Here is an 18,951-nt window from a genome sequence, read left to right on the forward strand (position 1 = left end):
TCGTCTCAAGAGATGGCTAAAAATATGCTTGCCTTGCCAGCGATGCCCACACTCCATGAAGAAATTAAAAAGAAAAACGTCCATTTATACTTTCTGCCTAAACGCCTAGTCAAATGCCTGCCTGCAACGTGGATGTTGTTGACAAGAGCACTTGTTGTACATCCCATAACTGCTCCTGAACTGAGTGGCATGTTATGCCATTGGAGAGAGTAGTGAGGGTCTCAACTACATTGCTATGCATCTGGAGTCATGTGTAGGTCAGATGAGGTGAAGGGCTGCCAATTTCTTTCCCTAAAGGACATTACTGACCCACATCGACTTATTGGACAATGACACTGGTCACGGTCACCATCACTGTGGTTAGCTTTCAATTCCTAATTAACTAACTGAATTTAAAGTTGCCATGGTAAGAATTGAACTCCTGCCCCCAAAGCATTAGCCTGAACCTCTAGCATTGATTGCGCCTGGAGGAGCACTAACTCAGTGAAAGATGTTTCTCAGTCTGTCTAAAACAGTTGGTCTTGCAGGGTAAAGAGGTGACTGAGTGTTGCAGACTGGCACGTTCCAAAGTCCAGGACCACGTGCTGAGGGACACACTAAAGACAGCTGCCACCAAGGCGCAGTGGGAAAAGACCACTGTCTTCGGTCTTTCTGCCAAACATGAGGCTGGAAGAACACAGCAACCCAGGCAGCATCAGATGGTGGAGAAGTTCATGTTTCAGATACAACCCTTCTTCAGGACTGGAGGTGGGGGTAGTCAAGAGTATGGTGCTGGAAAAGCACAGCCAGTCAGGCAGCATCCGAGGAGCAGGAAAATCAACGGTTCGAGCATGAGCTCTTCATCAGGAGTAAGGTGAACTACAGGTAAAGAGTATAAAGAGAAAAAGTGTAACAAGAGTGTATTAAGGTCCAAGACACCTTGCATGAGTAGAAAATTATCTTGTTTTGCAACTGCAGGGAAACTCTAGAGGAATGTCAAATTCCAATGTTATTTTTAGAACCTATATACTTATAGATAATTTTGATGAATAAAGTATCCTTTTGCAATAAAAAAAATAGCCTCACCTCTGGATTACTAGCTCACTGATATTACCACTGCAACATTGTCTCCTCAACTGCACATCCCTCCCTGTGGGCCTGGACACTGGCCATATCAGCAGCTGTTTAGGTCCATCCATTGGATATTAATTCTCTAAACCTTGCCTCCACCTTTAAGACAGCAGTGTAGAGAGACCCATGCCATCACTAAAGCTTTTTCTTGTACTTCTCTCAGTGTACATGTCTTCCTTGGGAGATTCTTTCTACAGTAAAGGTGCTCCATAAATGCTTGTTATTGACAGTCCCACCCAATTTTCCACACTGTGCATTCTAATATGGCCTGAGCACCCTCAGATGCTCACAAATGATTCCATGCTGTTTTGAAGAGGAGCGGGGGAATTCTGGACATTGGGAGGGGGATCCTCAAGCTCAGAGCTGTGAAATAGACTGTGAACTTTGTCAAAATTCTCCTTCTAAATTTATTTTTTCTTTATTATATTATTGTGGAAGTATTGGTATTCTGAACGTTTTATCTCTTCACTTTTCTAATTTATTCCTATGACTTTGTACTTTTAAAGGTCTATATTGCTGGACATTTTAATTTCTTCACTTGCTGATTTTTTCCCCAAAGACATTGTACTGAAGAATCTATACCAAGATACCTTTGTATTTAAATGGTGCCGTAAGTGGCAAATTGTAAACTTTTCACTGTACTCACGTGAGCACGTGACAATAAAGCTAACTTTAATATATTCTAACTCAATCGATTAAGAAACAAAATATCTGGTTGCTGTTTGTGGTAGTTTGCTGTGCACAAATTGACTGCTGCTTTTTCCCCTAATCACAACAGGGTTTTTACTTCAAAAGGTACTCGGATGTCTCTGCAGCACTTTGGGACATTCTGGAGTCACGAAAGATGGTAAATTAACACAAGTCATTCTTATAGTCATGGAGCTAGCACGGAGGGAAGCCTGATGTTACCATGGCGACTCCTACCCCTTTCTCCACTACATCCAGGGAAAACTGGCATCACTTACAGGATACAGCAAAGAGGGCCTTGATTCGCACCATGTCGTTGCTGTCACTGTTCAGAAGGTCCAGGAGTTTGGACATGGTGCCCAGGTTCAACACGTGCTCCTGGACAAAGGGGTTATTCTGGCTACAGGTGCCAATGAGGTGCGCCGCTCGCCATCGGAGCTCCGGGTCCGGGCATTCCAGGAACTTCTGGACCACAATCTGCATGCCACCCAGCTTACAGAAATCTAAATAAAGCAAAAAGAGCATTAATAAACCTCCCTTCGTTGAACATTGAAAAAGATCAGTCATGGTTTCCAGTCTCCATAATAGCAGTTACACATTGAAGAACGTCATTGGTGATAAAGTACTTTGGATATAGTGAGAGTGTAAAAGTTATTATACAAAAGCCAACACTTTCCTCAAGTCTTTAGAAATTGGAAAAGACTCCCAGGGTTCAAAGGCAACATCAATTACCTCCTGCATTGTCTAGGTTTTCACACAGATCGGCCACGGTATCGAGTGCATTGCTCCTCCTTCCATCCTCGTTCAGGTCATCTTCAGAAGTATCGCTCAGAATTTGAAGACAATCCTTGATCTGTTTCACTTCATCAAGGTGCCCATTAAACACATCCGATAGTGCATCCTGCAGCCACTGTCTTCGCTTTGGGTGGAAAAAGGAAGAGTGTGAGAGCGAGAAATAAGAGGTCAGACAGCAGTAACACATGTACAAGACGGATGTCAGGCTCTGGGCTACTTCAGTTCAATTAGCAGAGCTGGATTTTATCGAACATCAACCTGACACTCCCCAGCTTGATTCCTGGATTGTGATGTATTCAGGTGAAGATAAAATTTACGTGGAAGATATGAAATTTAAAAAGTTGAAATGAGAAGTGAGTCTACAAAGATATTTAATGCTGCAGACAGACAACTTTTAAGTTTTAGGAGACAACAATCCTTGCAGATCATGCCATACATCACCTTTCTTCCCAATTTTTGAATAGATCACTAAACTGAATATCTGCATGGTGTCTCAGTGGTTAGTATTGCTGCCTCACAGAGCCAAGGACCTGGGTTCAATTCTAGCCTCGGGAGATTTCTGTGTGGAGTTTGCAAGTTCTCCCAGTGCCTTTATGGGTTTCCTCCCACAGTCTGAAGATGTGCAGGTTAGATGGATTGGCCATATTAAAGCACCCACAGTATCCTGGGATGTGCAGGCTAGATGGATTAGCCTTGGGAAATGCAGAGTTACAGTGACAGGATAGTTTTTGTGGTGGGGGGGGGGGGGGGGGGTCTTGGTGGGATGCTCTTCAGAAAGGCAGTGTGGACTTGATGGGCCAAAATGGCCTGCTTCTCCACTTCAGGGATTCTATTATCTGCCACAAATTGGCAACTGTTTTTGGTGTCAGCTATAGCATTCAGAATTAGAAGGACATGGGTTCAAATGCCACTCGAGAGACATGGACAAAAACCTCAGCTGACACTTCCAGCACAGTACTGAGGGTTTGTTATGAAGTCAGAAGTAATGTCTTTAAACTAAAGCCCTGGCAGCTTCCTGACGTGGGATGAAACAATTTCATGGCCATGGTTCAGAGCAAGGGAGTTATCCCCAACGTCCTGGTCAATATCTATCCTTCGTCACAAAAAGCCAATTATGTGACCATCAGCACATTGTTGTATCTCAGAGCTGGGTTGTTTGCAAATTGTCTGCTGCATTTCAAGCTTTACAAGAGGGCAAATTTAAAAGTGTTTCATTGACTGCAAAACAATATAAAATGCAAGAATTTCTTTTCATTTCAGTTATGATCGTGTCTACATTGTGCATGCATTCTTCACAAGGACTTGCTGTTACAACTGAAGCTAATCGTTATTCACCCAAAATTTTAATAAGCTTTGGAAATATTGAGTAAGACATGGCTCAAATGATGTGCTATTAGTCAAAGGTTGACTTGCCATTTCTCTCCATAGATATGGTGCTTGCTTTTAGTGCATTTGCAACATGTTCTGTTATAGCTTTATTGCTACCCAGACTCACAACAGCAAACTTGGTAAATGCAAGTATTTGAGTACCAAGACAGCTAACCTGTCTAACTTTGTCGTGCCTCTTAAACAGTAGGCCATCGGGTAGGGTGTGGAACAGGAGGTGGGTTAAATAACAACAAATAATTCACACATACTTCCTCTGGCATGGGATGCAATTCAGGAGCTGTATCCCCCACTGACCCAGCTTCCACTGCAAGCCTTAGCAGCCCCTGCAGATTGTTGGGATGTTGCCTGTTTCTCTCAGATCCACCGTCCGCCATTTTTAAAAAAGGCTCAATCTGGAAAAAAGGAAAACCAAAGAGCAACCTGTTAAAGCAAAATGGAAAATGCCAGAAATACTTATTGAATGGGAAAAGCAGACTGCAGTCTGGTTTAGTCACATGGCCTACTATCTGATTTTACTTCGCACTGCTATTAATCTCCCCTGTCTTCCACCTGATCGTAAACCTTGCCTTTGGTTCTTTCCCTCTCCTCATGCCCACTTTTTCTGCCTCAGTGCTTACCTAAAACTGGTTATACCTCTTAACAAAAAAGTTCATTTGCTTGAACTCATAACTCTGATTCTATTTTCAAAGATGCTGCCAAAATGGCTGAGTACTTCCACCATTTTCTGATTTTTATTTAGGGTGCTGAAATTCGGAAATGTTTCACTTGTGTCTTTCTTTCAAGCAAAGAATGGGAGGAAAAACTTCTCATTCTTTCCACCATTCCATTGAGACAGAGTGCACCAGTATCATTGTGTCGGGATTTTTCTCTCTATTCTTCATGAGATGTGGGTGTCACTGGCAAGGCCAGCATTTGTTACCATCTCTAACAGCACTTGAGTAAACAACTTGCTTGGCTCTTTCAGAGGACAGTTAAGAGTTAGCTATGTAGCAACACAGATGTAGACTGTTTTGACCCAGCTGCATGTTCTAGAAGAGCACGGCTAACATGGTTGTGGTATCGGTTCCACTTTCCTGTCTGCTCTCCATCGGAACTTATTCAAAGCAAAGTTAGATTTTGAAGTCCCAGACTTCACTACAGCCTGGGGAACAGAGTTCTACATCAGTGGCATTCAGAGAAAAACACTTCTCTAATCTCAGTCTTAAACGTTCCATAGGTTTGGGGTCACACCTAAGCCCGAGAAGGTAAGGGTGGCAGATTTCTTTCCCTGAAGGACACTGTTGTACATGAATTGTCTCAGAATTTTGATTACTGGCAGCCAGTCACTCTCCAGGTATGCCCTGTACAAAAAAAAGGACAAATCCAACCCCAGCCAATCAGTGGACTCTCCATCATCAGTAAAGTGATGGAAGGGGTCATCAACAGCACTATCAAACAGCATCTGCTCAGCGATGCCCAGTTTGGGTTTCACCACGGCCATTCAGCTCCTGACCTCATTACAGCCTTGGTTCAAACATGGACAAAAAGAGCTGAATTCCAGAGGGAAGGGAAGAGGGACAGCCATCGACATCAAGGCCACATTTGACGAGTATGGCATCAAGGTACCCTGGCAAAACTGGAATCAATGGGTATCAGGGGGCAAACACTCCGCTGGTTACAATCATATCTGGCACAAAGGAAGATGGTTGTAGTTGTGGAGGGTCAGTCAGCTCAGCTCCAGGACATCCCTACAGGAGTCCCTCAGGGTAGTGTCCTAGGGCCAACAATCTTCATCTGTTTCATCAATGACCTTCCCTCTATCATAAGATGAGAAGTGGGGATTGTTTGATGATTGCACAGTGTTCAGCACCATTCGTGACTCTTCAGATACTGAAGCAGTCTGTGCTCAAATACAGCAAGATCTGGTCAATATCCAGACTTGGGTTGACAAGTGGCAAGTAACGTTCGTGCCAGACAAATTCTCGTCAATGACCATCACCAATAAGAGACACTCTAACCACTGTCCCTTGACATTCAACGGTATTATCATCATTGAATCCCCCACTGTCAACATCATTAGGGGATACCATTGACCAGAAACTCAACTGGATTTACCACATAAACACAGTGGCTACAAGAGCAGGTCAGAGGCTAGGGATACTGCAGCGAGTAACTCACCTCCTTGACATCTCAAACCCTATCCACCATCTGCAAGGTACAAGTCAGGAGGGTGATGGAATACTCCCCACTTGCCTGGACGGGTGCAGCCCCAACAACACTCAAGAAGCTTGACACCATCCAGGACAAAGCAACCCACTTGAATGGCACCACATCTCCAAACATTCAATCTCTGGTGCTCAGTAGCAGCAGTGTGTACTATCTACAAGATGCACTGCAGAAATTCACAAGATCCTTAGACAGCACCTTCCAAACCCATGACCACTTCCATCCAGAAGGACAAGGGCAGCAGGTACTTGGGAACACCACCCCCTGCAAGTTCCCCTCCAACGCACTCACCATCCTGACTTGGAAATATACCGCTGTTCCTTCACAGTCGTTGGGTCAACATCCTGAAATTCCCTCCCTACTGGCATTGTGGGTCAACTCACAGCAACTGGACTGCAGCGGGTCAAGAAAGTAGCTCACCACCAGCGTCTCATGGGCAAATAGGGATGGGCTATCAATTCTGGCCAGCCAGCGATGTCCAAATCCCACAAATGAATAATAAAAAAAAAGACAGGCGGAGTAGGGTTGTACTGTCATGTGGATGCAGTAACCGTAGACAGACTTAGTGGTCTTATCTCATCTTTACTTTCCTATGCCCGGATTCACAAACGTTCAGGTTCTCATTGCACATGCTACAGAAGTACATAGGTCAGTCAGTAAACATGAAGGAGAAAGGCTTTATTTACATGTTGACTGCATTTGCAACATCACAACCAGAAGTGCCAGGTAATGACCACCTCCAACAAGGTGCCCCCTGTTCACTGGCATTGTCATTGCTGTATCCCACGTTGTCAACATCCATTTTGAACACCAGGTAGGAGAGGGCATGGTGATGGTGGGGAATTAACCACTGACCAGAGTCTGTATTGGACCAGCCATTCAAATACTGTGACTTCAACAGCAACTCAACAGCTATGGATTCAAAAGATGTTTAATTAACTAACACATCTCTCAACTCCTCAAAGCTTGTGTACCACCTATAAAGGTGCAAGTTTGGAGCGAGACAGAATACTCTCCACTTTTTTATGTTGTTGCAAGATGGCAGAGTAGGACGTGCCAGCCAGAGCTGGTCTGATCCACCTGCCCTTCTTTTCTTCTCCCTAGTGCTTTTTTTTTGTCTTGACTTTTGGCCTCTGACGATGAACTTTGGCCTGGCATATAGCAACCTCCTGGTGTTGGCGTGGGAATCTCCCAACGGACTCTTGGCATGGTATGGCAACCTCCTGGCCTGGCACTGTGACCTCCTCTCAGCATGGCATAGTGACATTCCAGCCTCCTCTCATAGGGGTCACCCAGCATGCTGTGGCAACCTTCCAGCCCCCTGCTGCGGCTAGTCGCCAGCACAATGTTCAGTCAGGGCCTGGTGCAGATTGGAAGCTAAGTGACACCATGGTCTGCTGTACTGAAGTCTTTCCTGTAATGCTGCATATTTTGTTTCCGTATTGTCCAAAATCTTGTAATAAGAGAATCTATGCCTAGGTACTTTTGTATCTAAATCAGTACTGTAGTTGGCGACAAAACAAACTGTGACTATACTAATTGAATATATGTAGCAATAAAATCTATTTTATTCTATCGAACACAAATGTCATTCTAATTACACTCGAGAAGCTCACCATCCACCCCATCCATCAGTTTAACCACTAACCCTCTACAAGATGACTTCATTCATCTAAACCACAATCTCCACCACCCTGCACAACAGGGGCAGCTGAGGCATAGGAACACCGTAACCTACAAGCTCTCTTTCAAGTCACACATCATCCTGACTTGGGACCATATCAGCAATCCTTCACTGTGGCAGGGTCAAAACCATGGAACTCCCTTCCCAATACGCAATGGAATTACGACAGTTGAAGGCAGCAGCTCACAAACTTGAAAGGAAATTAAGAATGATTAATAAATGATGACCTTGTCAGCAACACCCATATCCCTCAATTTTAAAAAAGATGCCATCTGGCCTACATTTTGTTTCCTCCTTGTAACATACACATGGAATGCTGCAGGTGAAAAATGTATCGTCAGGAGGCAAGACATAACTCACAAGCTACAGGAAACATCAAATAAAGATTTGCTCCAATGGTAGAATTGAAATGATTTTAATAGCTTTTTGTGCCATACTAAGTTGAAAGAATTATCAAAGATGATCAAGGGAAATTTTGATGGAAGAGTACAAAATTATAACCTGTTTAAATAAGGTAGGCAAAGTTGATTGTACAAAGACGCAGGAACACCAATTAAAGGTTTTAGGAAAGAGATGCAAAGCAGATTTAAGAAAGAAACTTTTCTTTCTGTAATGAGTAGATTAGATTACTTACAGTGTGGAAACAGGCCCTTCAGCCCAACAAGTCCACACCGCCCCGCCGAAGCGCAACCCACCCATACGCCTACATGTACCCCTTACCTAACACTACGGGCAATTTAGCATGGCCAATTCACCTGACCTGCACATCTTTGGACTGTGGGAGGAAACCGGAGCACCCGGAGGAAACCCACGCAGACACGGGGAGAATGTGCAAACTCCACACAGTCAGTCGCCTCAGGAGGGAATTGAACCCGGGTCTCTGGCGCTGTGAGGCAGCAGTGCTAACCACTGTGCCACCGTGCCGCCCACGGCAGAACTCACTGCCTAGGAGTGTGGTGGAAGTACAGACAGTGACTTCATAAGGAAATTTCAACTGCTGAGCTTTCTCTGAAATGACTTAAGCTGTCCTTGTCTTCCCCCAAAGACAGTTGTTCTCTATCTATTTAAATTATTTTTACCATTTTAAACACTTCAAACAGAACATCCTTCAATTTTCAAATGCAAAACTCTTATTTCTCAGAATTGATTCAATGCAACTGGTTCTTCCCAGTTCGGTTGCAATCACTGACACTGAACCTGTCTTTTTACATCCTCTTTGTTCAAATCCATTGTAAGTTTCATTGGTTTTGGCTGGGTCTTTAGCATCTCAAGGATAGAACATAGCCAGGAGAATATGGGGATTTTTAAAAAAGTACTTCTTGATTTAAAAAAAAAGTCATCTGTACAGACCAGTCTCAACCAATTATTATATAATTTCAAATCAACTTGCTCAGAGGTGTTATTACACATCTTTAGAATGGGAGAGCCTTGAACTCATGCTTCCTGGTCCAGAAGTAAGCATACTGCAACGGCAGCACATGTGCACTTTACTCAGCCAGTTGTTACACACAGCTTCCAGGAATAGGAAAGCTGCCTAAGACAGACAAGTAGGTCACTCAAACCTGCACTGCCATTTAACGAGACTGAGGGTGATATGATAGTGGGCACACAATCCATTGTCCTGGCTTCGGTTTGTAACCTAGAGCTACAAAAACACGATCTGCAGAAATGGCCTTCTTCTCCCCCTCCTCCAACAGCCATACCCATGGAGCTAAAATCCCGGCCGTCCACCCTTACCCTGAGCCCCTAACCCCAGCACCTCCTCCGCCATCAACAAGACGCTTCAAAATGGTCGCCACCCAAAACCTCCACGGGCTCCCATTCCAACACAGCGTTACCGGGTGGGGGGAGAGAGAAGGTCACTTACCCCCAATCTCTTTCCCGCCCCTCCCCCCCTCCAACACGACCTCTTGGCCCGCACCCAAAACCTCCACGGGCTCCCATTCCAACACAGCGTTACCGGGGGGGGGAGAGAAGGTCACTTACCCCCAATCTCTTTCCCGCCCCAACACGACCTCTTGGCCCGGTCACCGGTCACCGCTCCCGGCCGTGCGGCCACTCCCTACCGCTGCCGAAGCCGCTCCACCTTTCCAGATTCTTCCAACGCGTTCAGCCCAATGGGCGCCACCATCTTGCCGGATGTCGCGTCGCGGCGGCCTTGTTGCGTCAGTGGGCCGGACGTGACGCCACTGCGGGGCAACTGTCCGCGTATGTTGCCGCCTGAGCACCCGCCATCTTTGAAAGGCAGCTGCCCCCCCTCACCCTCTCCATCCCTGAGGCCTTTATCTCAGTGAAGCCAGAGAGGGGGAGGCAGGATCATTGAATCTAAAAACGTTAACTCTGCTTTCTCCCCATAAAAGTTGCCAGACCCTGTTTATTTTCAACGACAATTACTGTTTTTGTTTCAAATCATCAGCAGTTTTTTTTATTATAAACCATAGGATGACACTGGACTTTGGCTCTGTGATTTGGACCATCAAAGAGTTTTTAACAACACAAATAAAGGCCCTTCAATCCATCGTTTATATCTATTCTAGTCCCAGTTTCCAGCACTTGGCCTGTGTGTGGCCAAGTGGTCATCTAAATACTTGGTAAATATTTTGTGGGGAGAAAGCAGTGTTAATATTATGAGTCCAGCATCCAGTCCTGAATTAGGGTATGAAGAAAAGAACTGCAAATACTGAACATCTCAAACCAAAATAAAAAAATAATTGCTGGAGACACATAGCAGGCCTGACAGCATCTGTGGACAGGGGAGAGTTAATGTTCTGAGTGTGACTTCTTCAGAAACAAGAACAGAAATTCCTTCAAATGCTTGAAGGTCACTGGACTCAAAACATAAACTCTCTCTCTCCACACGTGATGCCAGACATGCTGTGTTTCTCCAGCAATATGAATTGTTTCAGATTTCCAGCATTCACAGTTCTTTGTTTTATTTTGTTTAAAATGTCTGAATGCTTACTGCCTCTATCATACATTTAAGCAGTGAGTTCTGAATTCCCATCACTCCAGGTGAAAAATTCTTTCCTCAGTTCCCCCTTAAACCTCCTATTCCTTACTTTAAGACTATGCCCCCTCTACTAAGGGGAAAAAGGTTCTCAATATCTACCCTATGTATATCAGAACAATTGTACATTTTAATCAGATCTGTCCCTCAGCCATTTCTGTTCTAAGGAAAACAATCCTGGCTGATCTCATCTCTCTTCATAATTGAGTTGCACCAGCCCAGGAAACACCAAGGCTAATCTCCGCTGAACCTTTTCTAGTACAATTACATCTTATAGTACAGTGACCAGAACTGCAAAAATAAAACTCCAGCTGTGGACTAATTAATTAGAGACAAAAAGACTGCAGATGCTGGCATCCAAAGTAGACAAGCTGGAGGAACACAGCAAGCCACAGCAAGAGGTGGAGAAGTTGACATTTTAGGTATAACTCTTCTTCAGGAATGGAGGTTGGGATATTCCTGAAGAAGGATTATACCCAAAATGTCAACTTCTCCACCTTCTGAGGCTGCCTGGCTTGTTGTGGACTAATTAATGTTGGACAAAAGCTCCATCATAATTGCTTTGCTCTTATTTGTCAAGAATCTCATTTGCCTTCTTAACCACCTCATCAACCTGTGGCACTGCTTTCAAAGATTCTTGGACATGCTCACCCAAGGCACCTCTAAAGCTCTGTACTTCCAAGGATCCTACCATTCAATATGTACTTTCTCGCCTTGTTAGCCTTCCCAAAACGCATCACCTAACACTTTTCAGGATTAAATTCCTTTTATCACTTTTCAGACCATCTGACCAGCCCATCTATATCGTCCTGTAGTCTAAGGTTTTCCTCTTTTTTATTTGCAACACCAGTTCTCATGTCATCTGCAAACTTAATGATTCATTCTCCTAAATTCATATCTACATCATTAACATATGAACAGAACAGGATCCAGCACCAAATCTTGTGGTATGCCACTTGACATGGGCTTCCAGTCACAAAACTCTCTGTTTCTGCTTTCCCTAATTTCCAAATCTGCTTGCCAAATTTCCCTAGATATCATGGGCTCTTAGTTTCTTAAACTGACTGCAATGTAAGACCTTGGTCAAAAGCCTTAGTGGAGTTCACAAATTATATCAACTGCACTACCCTCAACTGACATCTAGTCACTGCCTTGAAAAGATCAAAGAGATTTCTTACGCATAACTTTAGCAGGCTTAGAATTAAATGGGAGGGGAGGGGAGGGGAGGGAATACATGAGCTTAAAGATAAAAAGAATTGAGTTTGCAGAGCAATTACTTTGATAATTGATTCTGGATATGGTAAGATTAATCTTATGAGGAGAGATTGAGTATGTTGGGCTGCTACCCATTGGAATTTAGAATAATGACAGAAACCTTATTGAAAAATATAGGATTCTGAAAAGATTGGATAGAGTAGATGCTGAGAGGTTGTATCTCCTTGTGTGACAATCTCGGACTGAAGGGATAAATCTCAGAGTAAGAGATCATCAATTGAAGACAGACTTGAGGAGGAACTTCTTCTCTCAGACAGTATTGAATCTGTGGAATTATTTTCCCCAAAGGGTTGGTACGTTCAAAGTTGAGGTTGACAGATTTTTAATCAGGAAGGGAATCAAAGGTTACGGTATAAAGCAGGAAAGTGGATTTCAGGAATATTAGATCAATTACAATCTCATTAAATGGTGCAATAGACTAGAAGAGCCAAATATTCTACTTCTGCTCCCATGCATTATGGTCTTTGCCATGTTATAAACCTTTTTTTTTGTTTATTTATAAGACATGGGTCATTATTCTAAATTCCAGTAGGTAGCGGTCCAATATACTCAATCTCTCCTCATCTTTCATGACTAATTACGGATGGGCAATAAATTTTGGTTTGGCCAGTAACACCCATGTCCTGTAAATGAATAGAGCAGTGGTAGTGTAATGGTAATGACACAGGGCAAAAACCCCAAGCTGATGCTCATGGGGCAAGGGTTCAAATCCCAACATGACTGATGGCGAACTTCAAATGAATAAAAATCTGGGATTAAAGGCTAATGAAATAGTGACCGTTGTTGTTTACTACAAAAGCCTGTCTGGTTCAGGTGAGATACAAATCATGAACCTGCATTTTGGGGTGGCTCAGTGGTTAGCACTGCTGTCTCACAGCACCAGGGTCCCAGGTTCGATTCCAGCCTCGGGTGATAGTCTGTGTGGAGTTTGTACATTCTCCCCGTGCCTGCATGGGTTTCCTCCAGGTGCTCAGTTTCCTCCCACATTGCAAGGATGTGCGGGTCAGGTGAATTGGCCATGGTAAATTGTCCATAGTCAGAGGAGGGTGGGTTACTCTTCGGAGAGTTGGTGTGGACTTGTTGGGCTAAAAGGCCTGTTTCCACACTGTAGGGAATCTATTCTAATATGATGAATTGTCTTCTTGAACAGCGGCAGTCTGTGTGGAGAAGGCATGTTTTGACATGGAGAATGAGTGTTAACTAAGGTAGAAGCCCACAAAACTATTACTGACAAATTACTGACATGGCTGGTAATGCAGTAAAGTTCCAAGTCAGGACGGTGAGTGGCTTGGAGAACTTGCAACTGATGGTATTCCTATGTATCTGCTGCCCTTGCCCTTCAAGAATGGAAGTGATTGTGAATAGTGAATGTATGAATGCTGCTTAAATATTATAGGAGACCTGAATCAACTACCCTTTCAGGCACTGAGTTTCACATTCTCTCAACCTTCAGAGTGAAAATAATTCTCAACTGTCCTCTTAGCTCAAACCTATGCTATATATTAAAAACTCAGCAGGCCAGGCAGTATCAAAGAGGGAAACAGAACTAATGTTGAGACCACGATGAATTCTTCAGAACCAAAGCCAGGTAGAAAAGTGATCGGTTATATGCTGTTGAAAAAGGCAGAAACAGCAAGTGGAATGAAAGGGAAGATTAGAGGATAAGTGAAATTAGAGATCACCATGGGAGAGGTAACAGTTGTCGAGAAGTGAGTGGGTCCAGAGTAGGTGTTAATGACAGAATATACGTGAGCTCTGCTGAAAAAGGCAAAACCAAGAAAACCAAAGAGTGGGAGAGGAGGAAGAGAAACATGATTAGAGTTCAATGGTGAGTCCTAAAGGCCGTAAATTGCAAAATAGTGATTTAAGCGCTGTTGTTGCTGCTGCAGCTTATGTTGGTCAACTCTGCTGCAGACCTGGGACATACATTTGTTTGGATGAGAGCAAGTTTATTGAAATAGCAAGTGACCAGAAGGTCAGGGTCACGTTTGCAGACCAAGCAGTAGTTTTCCGCCAAACAGTTGCGCAGTCTGTGTTGTCTTCATGATATCGAAAAGGCCACATTAGGAGCAGTGAATATAGTAACCTAGACTTGAAAGAAGTGGAAGCAAAAGACTGCTTCATCTGGAAGTTGTGTTTGGGGCCTTTGATAATGAGGAAAATTTTACACTTTCTGTAATTGCATGAGGTGTCATGAGAAGGAAATGAGGTATTGGGGTCAATGGAGGAGTGGACCAGGATGTCACAGTGGAAGAAACCCCAGCAGATGCTGACAGGGGAGAGGGGAAGATGATGAGTTTATTTGCGACATCATACTGGGGTGATTGAAATGGCAAAGGATGATTCTTTGAATGCAAAGGTTGGTGGGATGAAAATTAAATGGACAAAGGAAACCCTACTTCCTGCTTCTGGGAAGCAGTGGATGGGGTGAGGGCAGAAATGCAATAAATGTGGTGGATATTGTTGAGGGCCCTGCCCACCAGAGTTCAGGTGGGGGAAAGAGGGCAATGGAGGACTCCTTAACTGAGGGAAAATGTGTACATGTTGGAAGGACTCTTGTGGAAGGTGGCATCATGGGCACAGATGCAATGGAAAAACTGAGAGACTGGAATGCTTACATGAAACACTGTATAAGGAAATGTAGCCAATGTATCTGTTGGAGATGGGAACTTGTAATGAATATCAGCTGACAAGCATTCATGTCAAATGAAGGTACAGAAGTTAAGGAAGGGAAGAATCAGAGACAGACCAGATAAAAGAGAAAGTGAGGATGGCAGAAGCTGGAGATCAGAGTCGAGAGTGTGGTGCTGGAAAAGCGCAGCCAGTCAGGCAGCATCCAAGGAGCAGGAGAATTGAGGTTTTGGGCATAAGCCTTTCATCAGGAATGAGGCTTGTGGGCTGACAGATAAATGCGAGTGGTGCAGGGCGGGGGAAGGTAGCTGAGAATGTGGTAGATAGATGAAAAAGGAAGTTAGGTGATAGCTTGGAGTGTAGGATGGAGCAGATATATGGGAAAGGCGATGGACAGGTCAAGAGGTCTGTGCCAAGTTTGAGTCTTGGGACTGGGATAAGGTGGGGGGAGGGGAAAAGAGGAAACTGGTGAAATCCACATTAATCCTGTGTAGTTGCAGGGTCCCAAAAGACTGCTCCATCCGGAAGTCATGTTTGGAGCCTTCGATAGTGAGGAAAATTTTACACTTCCTGTAATTGCATGAGGTGTCACGAGAAGGAAATGAGGTATTGGGGTCAATGGAGGAGTGGACCAGGATGTCACAGTGGAAGAAATCCCTACAGATGCTGACAGGGGAGAGGGGAAGATGATGAATTTAGTGGTGGCATCATACTGGGGTGATTGAAATGGCAAAGGATAATTCTTTGAAGGCAAAGGTTGGTGGGATGAAAATTAAACGGACAAGGGAAACCCTACGTCCTGCTTCTGGGAAGGAGAGGAAGGGGTGAGGGCAGAAATGCAAAAAATGTGGTGGACATTGTTGATTGCAAGGTTTTAGGGTTCATCGATGAAAGAAGCCCAGGTTCTTCATGTCCTTGGCAGACTGATGGGGGAAGTTGAAGTGTTCAGCCACGGGGCAGTGGGTTTGGCTGGTGCGGGTATCCCAGAGATGTTCTATGAAATGATCCGCAAGTTGGCGTCTAGTCTCCCAATGTAGAGGAGACCACATCGGGTGCAATGGATACAGTAGATGACATCGGTGGAGGTGTCAGATGTGGAAGAATCCTTTGGGGCCTTGGACGGAGGTGAGGGGGAAGGTGTGGGTGCAGGTTTTGCACTTCATGTGGTGGCAGAGGATGGTGCCAGAGTGGGGTATGAACTGGTGGGGGGTGTTAGTGTGTGAATCTGACGAGGGAGTCACAGAGGGAATGGTCTCTATGGTACGTTGATTTGGGGATGGGGGGTGTGGGTGGGGAGAAGAGCAATATATCCCTAGTGGTGGGGTCTGTTTGTAGGTAGCAGAAATGGCAGAGGATGATGTGACGTATACGGAGGTTGGTGGAGTGGAAGGTGAGGAGTGGGGTTGGGGAGTTCTGTCCTTGTTGCATTGGGAGGGGTGGGGATAAAGGGCAGAGGTGTGGGAAGTGGAGGAGATGCGCTGGAGGGCATCAATCACGTGAGAGGGGAAATTGCAATCTTTGAAGAAGGAATTTCCTCTACACACTCACCAACTCCCACAGGTACCTGGACTACACCTTCTCCAACCCTGCCTCCTGTAAAAATGCCATCTCTTATTCCCAATTCCTCCCCCTCCATTGCATCTGTTCCCAGGATGACCAATTCCACCTTGGAAAATCCCAAATGGCTTCCTTCTTCAAAGATCGCAAATTCCCCTCTCACGTGGTGGTTGATGCCCTCCAGTGCATCTCTTCCACTTGCTGCACCTCCGCCCTTGAACCCCATCCCTCCCAATGCAACAAGGACAGAACTCCCCCACCCCAGTCCTCACCTTCCACCCCAGTAGCCTTCGTAACCATCGCATCATCCTCTGCCACTTTCGCCACCTACAAACAGACCCCACCAGTAGGAATATATTTCCCTCCCCACCCCTAAAAGCGTTCCGGAGAGTCCATTCCCTCAGTGACTCCCTCTTCAGATCCACACCAGCTCACACCCCACTCCTGGCACGTTCCCCTGCCACCACAGAACCTGCACCCACACCTCCCCCCTCACCTCCGTCCAAGGCCCCAAAGGACCCTTCCGCATCCTACAGAAATTTACCTGCACCTCCACTAATGTCATCTACTGTATCCGTTGCACCCAATGTGCTGTCCTCTACAACGGGGAGGCTGGATGCCAATATGCAGATCCATTCAGAGAACATCCCTGTGACACCTGCACCCACCAACCTCACTGCCCCGTGTCTGAACACTTCAACTCTCCCACCCACTCTGCCAAGGACATGCAGGTCCTGGGCCTCCTCCATCGACAAACTCTAACCACCTGACGCCTGGAGGAAGAACACCACATCTTTCTTCTTGGGACCCTACAACCACACAGGATTAATGTGGATTTCACCAGTTTCCTCAGTTCCCCACCCCCCACCTTATACCAGTCCCAAGCCTCAAACTCAGCACTGCCCTTTTAACCTGTCCATCGTCGTTCCCATCTATCTGCTCCACCCTCCTCTCCGACCTATCACCTTCACCCCCCACCTTCATCTACCTATTGCATTCACAGCTACCTTTCCCCCAAGCTCCAACCTCCTCCCATTTATATCTCAGGCACCTAGCCCTCATACCTCGTTCCTGATGAAGGGCTTATTCTCGAAACGTCGACTCTCCTGCTCCTCAGATGCTACCTGACCGGTTGTGCTTTTCCAGCACCACACTCTCGCTTCTGACCAGATAAAAGTGAGAGGGATGGAAATTGGAAGCAAACTGCTTGTTTCCTTTTCAAGTTCCAGATGAGATCAGAAAGCAACAATCATCAATTATACCGGAGTGTGTGTTGTGGAAGGAGGTCCTCATGTAGGATTGGATCAAGGTGTTGCAAAAAAAAAACAGGCAGAACCAGGGCCTGTGTGGGTATCCCTATCTACACCTTTCATTTGGAGGCAATTTTATTTGATTTCCAGCTTCTGCAGTATCTCGCTTTTGTTTTAGTATTAAGTACAATTTGCAGAATAAAGTTCTAAACTTGAACCATATTTTGAAGTTAGAAGTTTCCTAATTTCATTAAAAAGGTCCTGCTTTAAGTTTTACATCCTAAAGTTTCTATCTATTCTTTTGTATCCATTTATCCAGGATGTGAACTCCTGCTCAATTTTCTCTTCCTCACCACACTCTTCCCCCCTCTCCCCCTCCCCCCCACCTTCCCCAAAACTCTGTAATGTCCTGCCTTTTTGTCATCGTACTCCAAGATGAAGCAGAGACTGACATCTGGCTTGGATACTACTGCCCCCTGGTCAGTAAACTAACTGAGGATAGAGTTTGTTTTCCCCCTCAAGTAACAGCTATGCTGGTGAGAAAAAAAAACTACTTCTAAATAAGTGACTGCATAGAATTTAACAAACTGAAACAGGACACTCAGTGGTCTGCTATATGCTTAAGTCCACACATGCTTCCTTTCATTACTTTACTGATTATTACCAGAATTCAAAACACAGAATTGCACATACTGGAAATCTGAAATAAAAGACAGAAACTGCTGGAAGTACACAACAGGTAGCAGTAGGAGCAACTGCAGAGAGAAGAGAGTTCACATTTTCAGATCTGTTATAATGTCACAATCCTGAGATGTTATCTCTGTTTCTCTCCACAAATCAGACCAGAATATCCTTCTGTTCTTTTTTTCAAAAGTCATGCATCTCCCCTCATTTATTACTCATCCCTGATTGCCCATGAGATGGTGATGAGCTGCCTTCTTGAATTGCTGCAGTCTATGTGTTGTAGGTAGACCCACGCAAGGGCGTTCCATAATTTTGACTCAGTGACAATGAAGGAACGATGATGTATTTCCAAATCAGGATGAGGAGTGACTTGGAGTAGAACTTGCTGCTGGTGGTGTTCCACTGTACCTGCTGCCCTTGTCTTTCTAGATGATAGTGGTCATGGGTTTGAAAGGTGCAGTCTAAGCAGCCTTGGTGAATTTCTACAGTGCATCTTGTATAACTTCAGAAAGTCTCCTTAGACAGCACCTCACAGGAGAACTGATCTAACTTCCACTTAGTTTCATAGAAAACCCCACAGTGTGGAAACAGGCCTTTTGGCCCAACATGTCCACACCAACCCTCCGAAGAGTATCCCACCCAGACCCATTCCCCTACCCTATATTTCCCCGACTAAT

At 44.8% G+C, this 18,951-nt stretch overlaps 1 protein-coding gene across 6 annotated transcripts in view; it reads right to left on the reverse strand.

The window, feature by feature from the left end:
- hspbp1 (HSPA (heat shock 70kDa) binding protein, cytoplasmic cochaperone 1) overlaps positions 1–18,951 on the reverse strand; it is a 33,028-nt gene that overhangs the window by 13,756 nt on the left and 321 nt on the right. The window contains exons 1-4 of one of the 6 annotated variants that reach the window (XM_043679719.1): positions 9,937–10,111; positions 4,230–4,373; positions 2,530–2,716; positions 2,076–2,300 (exon numbers count right to left, since the gene is read on the reverse strand). In XM_043679719.1, coding sequence (XP_043535654.1) covers positions 2,076–2,300; positions 2,530–2,716; positions 4,230–4,355 — 538 coding nt within the window. In that variant the 5' untranslated portion in view covers positions 4,356–4,373; positions 9,937–10,111. Of the gene's footprint in view, positions 1–2,075; positions 2,301–2,529; positions 2,717–4,229; positions 4,374–9,432; positions 9,460–9,607; positions 9,696–9,737; positions 9,789–9,856; positions 9,901–9,936; positions 10,112–18,951 lie in introns of those variants that run through there. The other 5 variants (XM_043679720.1, XM_043679721.1, XM_043679722.1 and 2 more) reach the window with 5 other exon arrangements.

Source organism: Chiloscyllium plagiosum, chromosome 39 (genome assembly GCF_004010195.1).
Source record: "Chiloscyllium plagiosum isolate BGI_BamShark_2017 chromosome 39, ASM401019v2, whole genome shotgun sequence".
NCBI classification, from domain to species: domain Eukaryota; kingdom Metazoa; phylum Chordata; class Chondrichthyes; order Orectolobiformes; family Hemiscylliidae; genus Chiloscyllium; species Chiloscyllium plagiosum.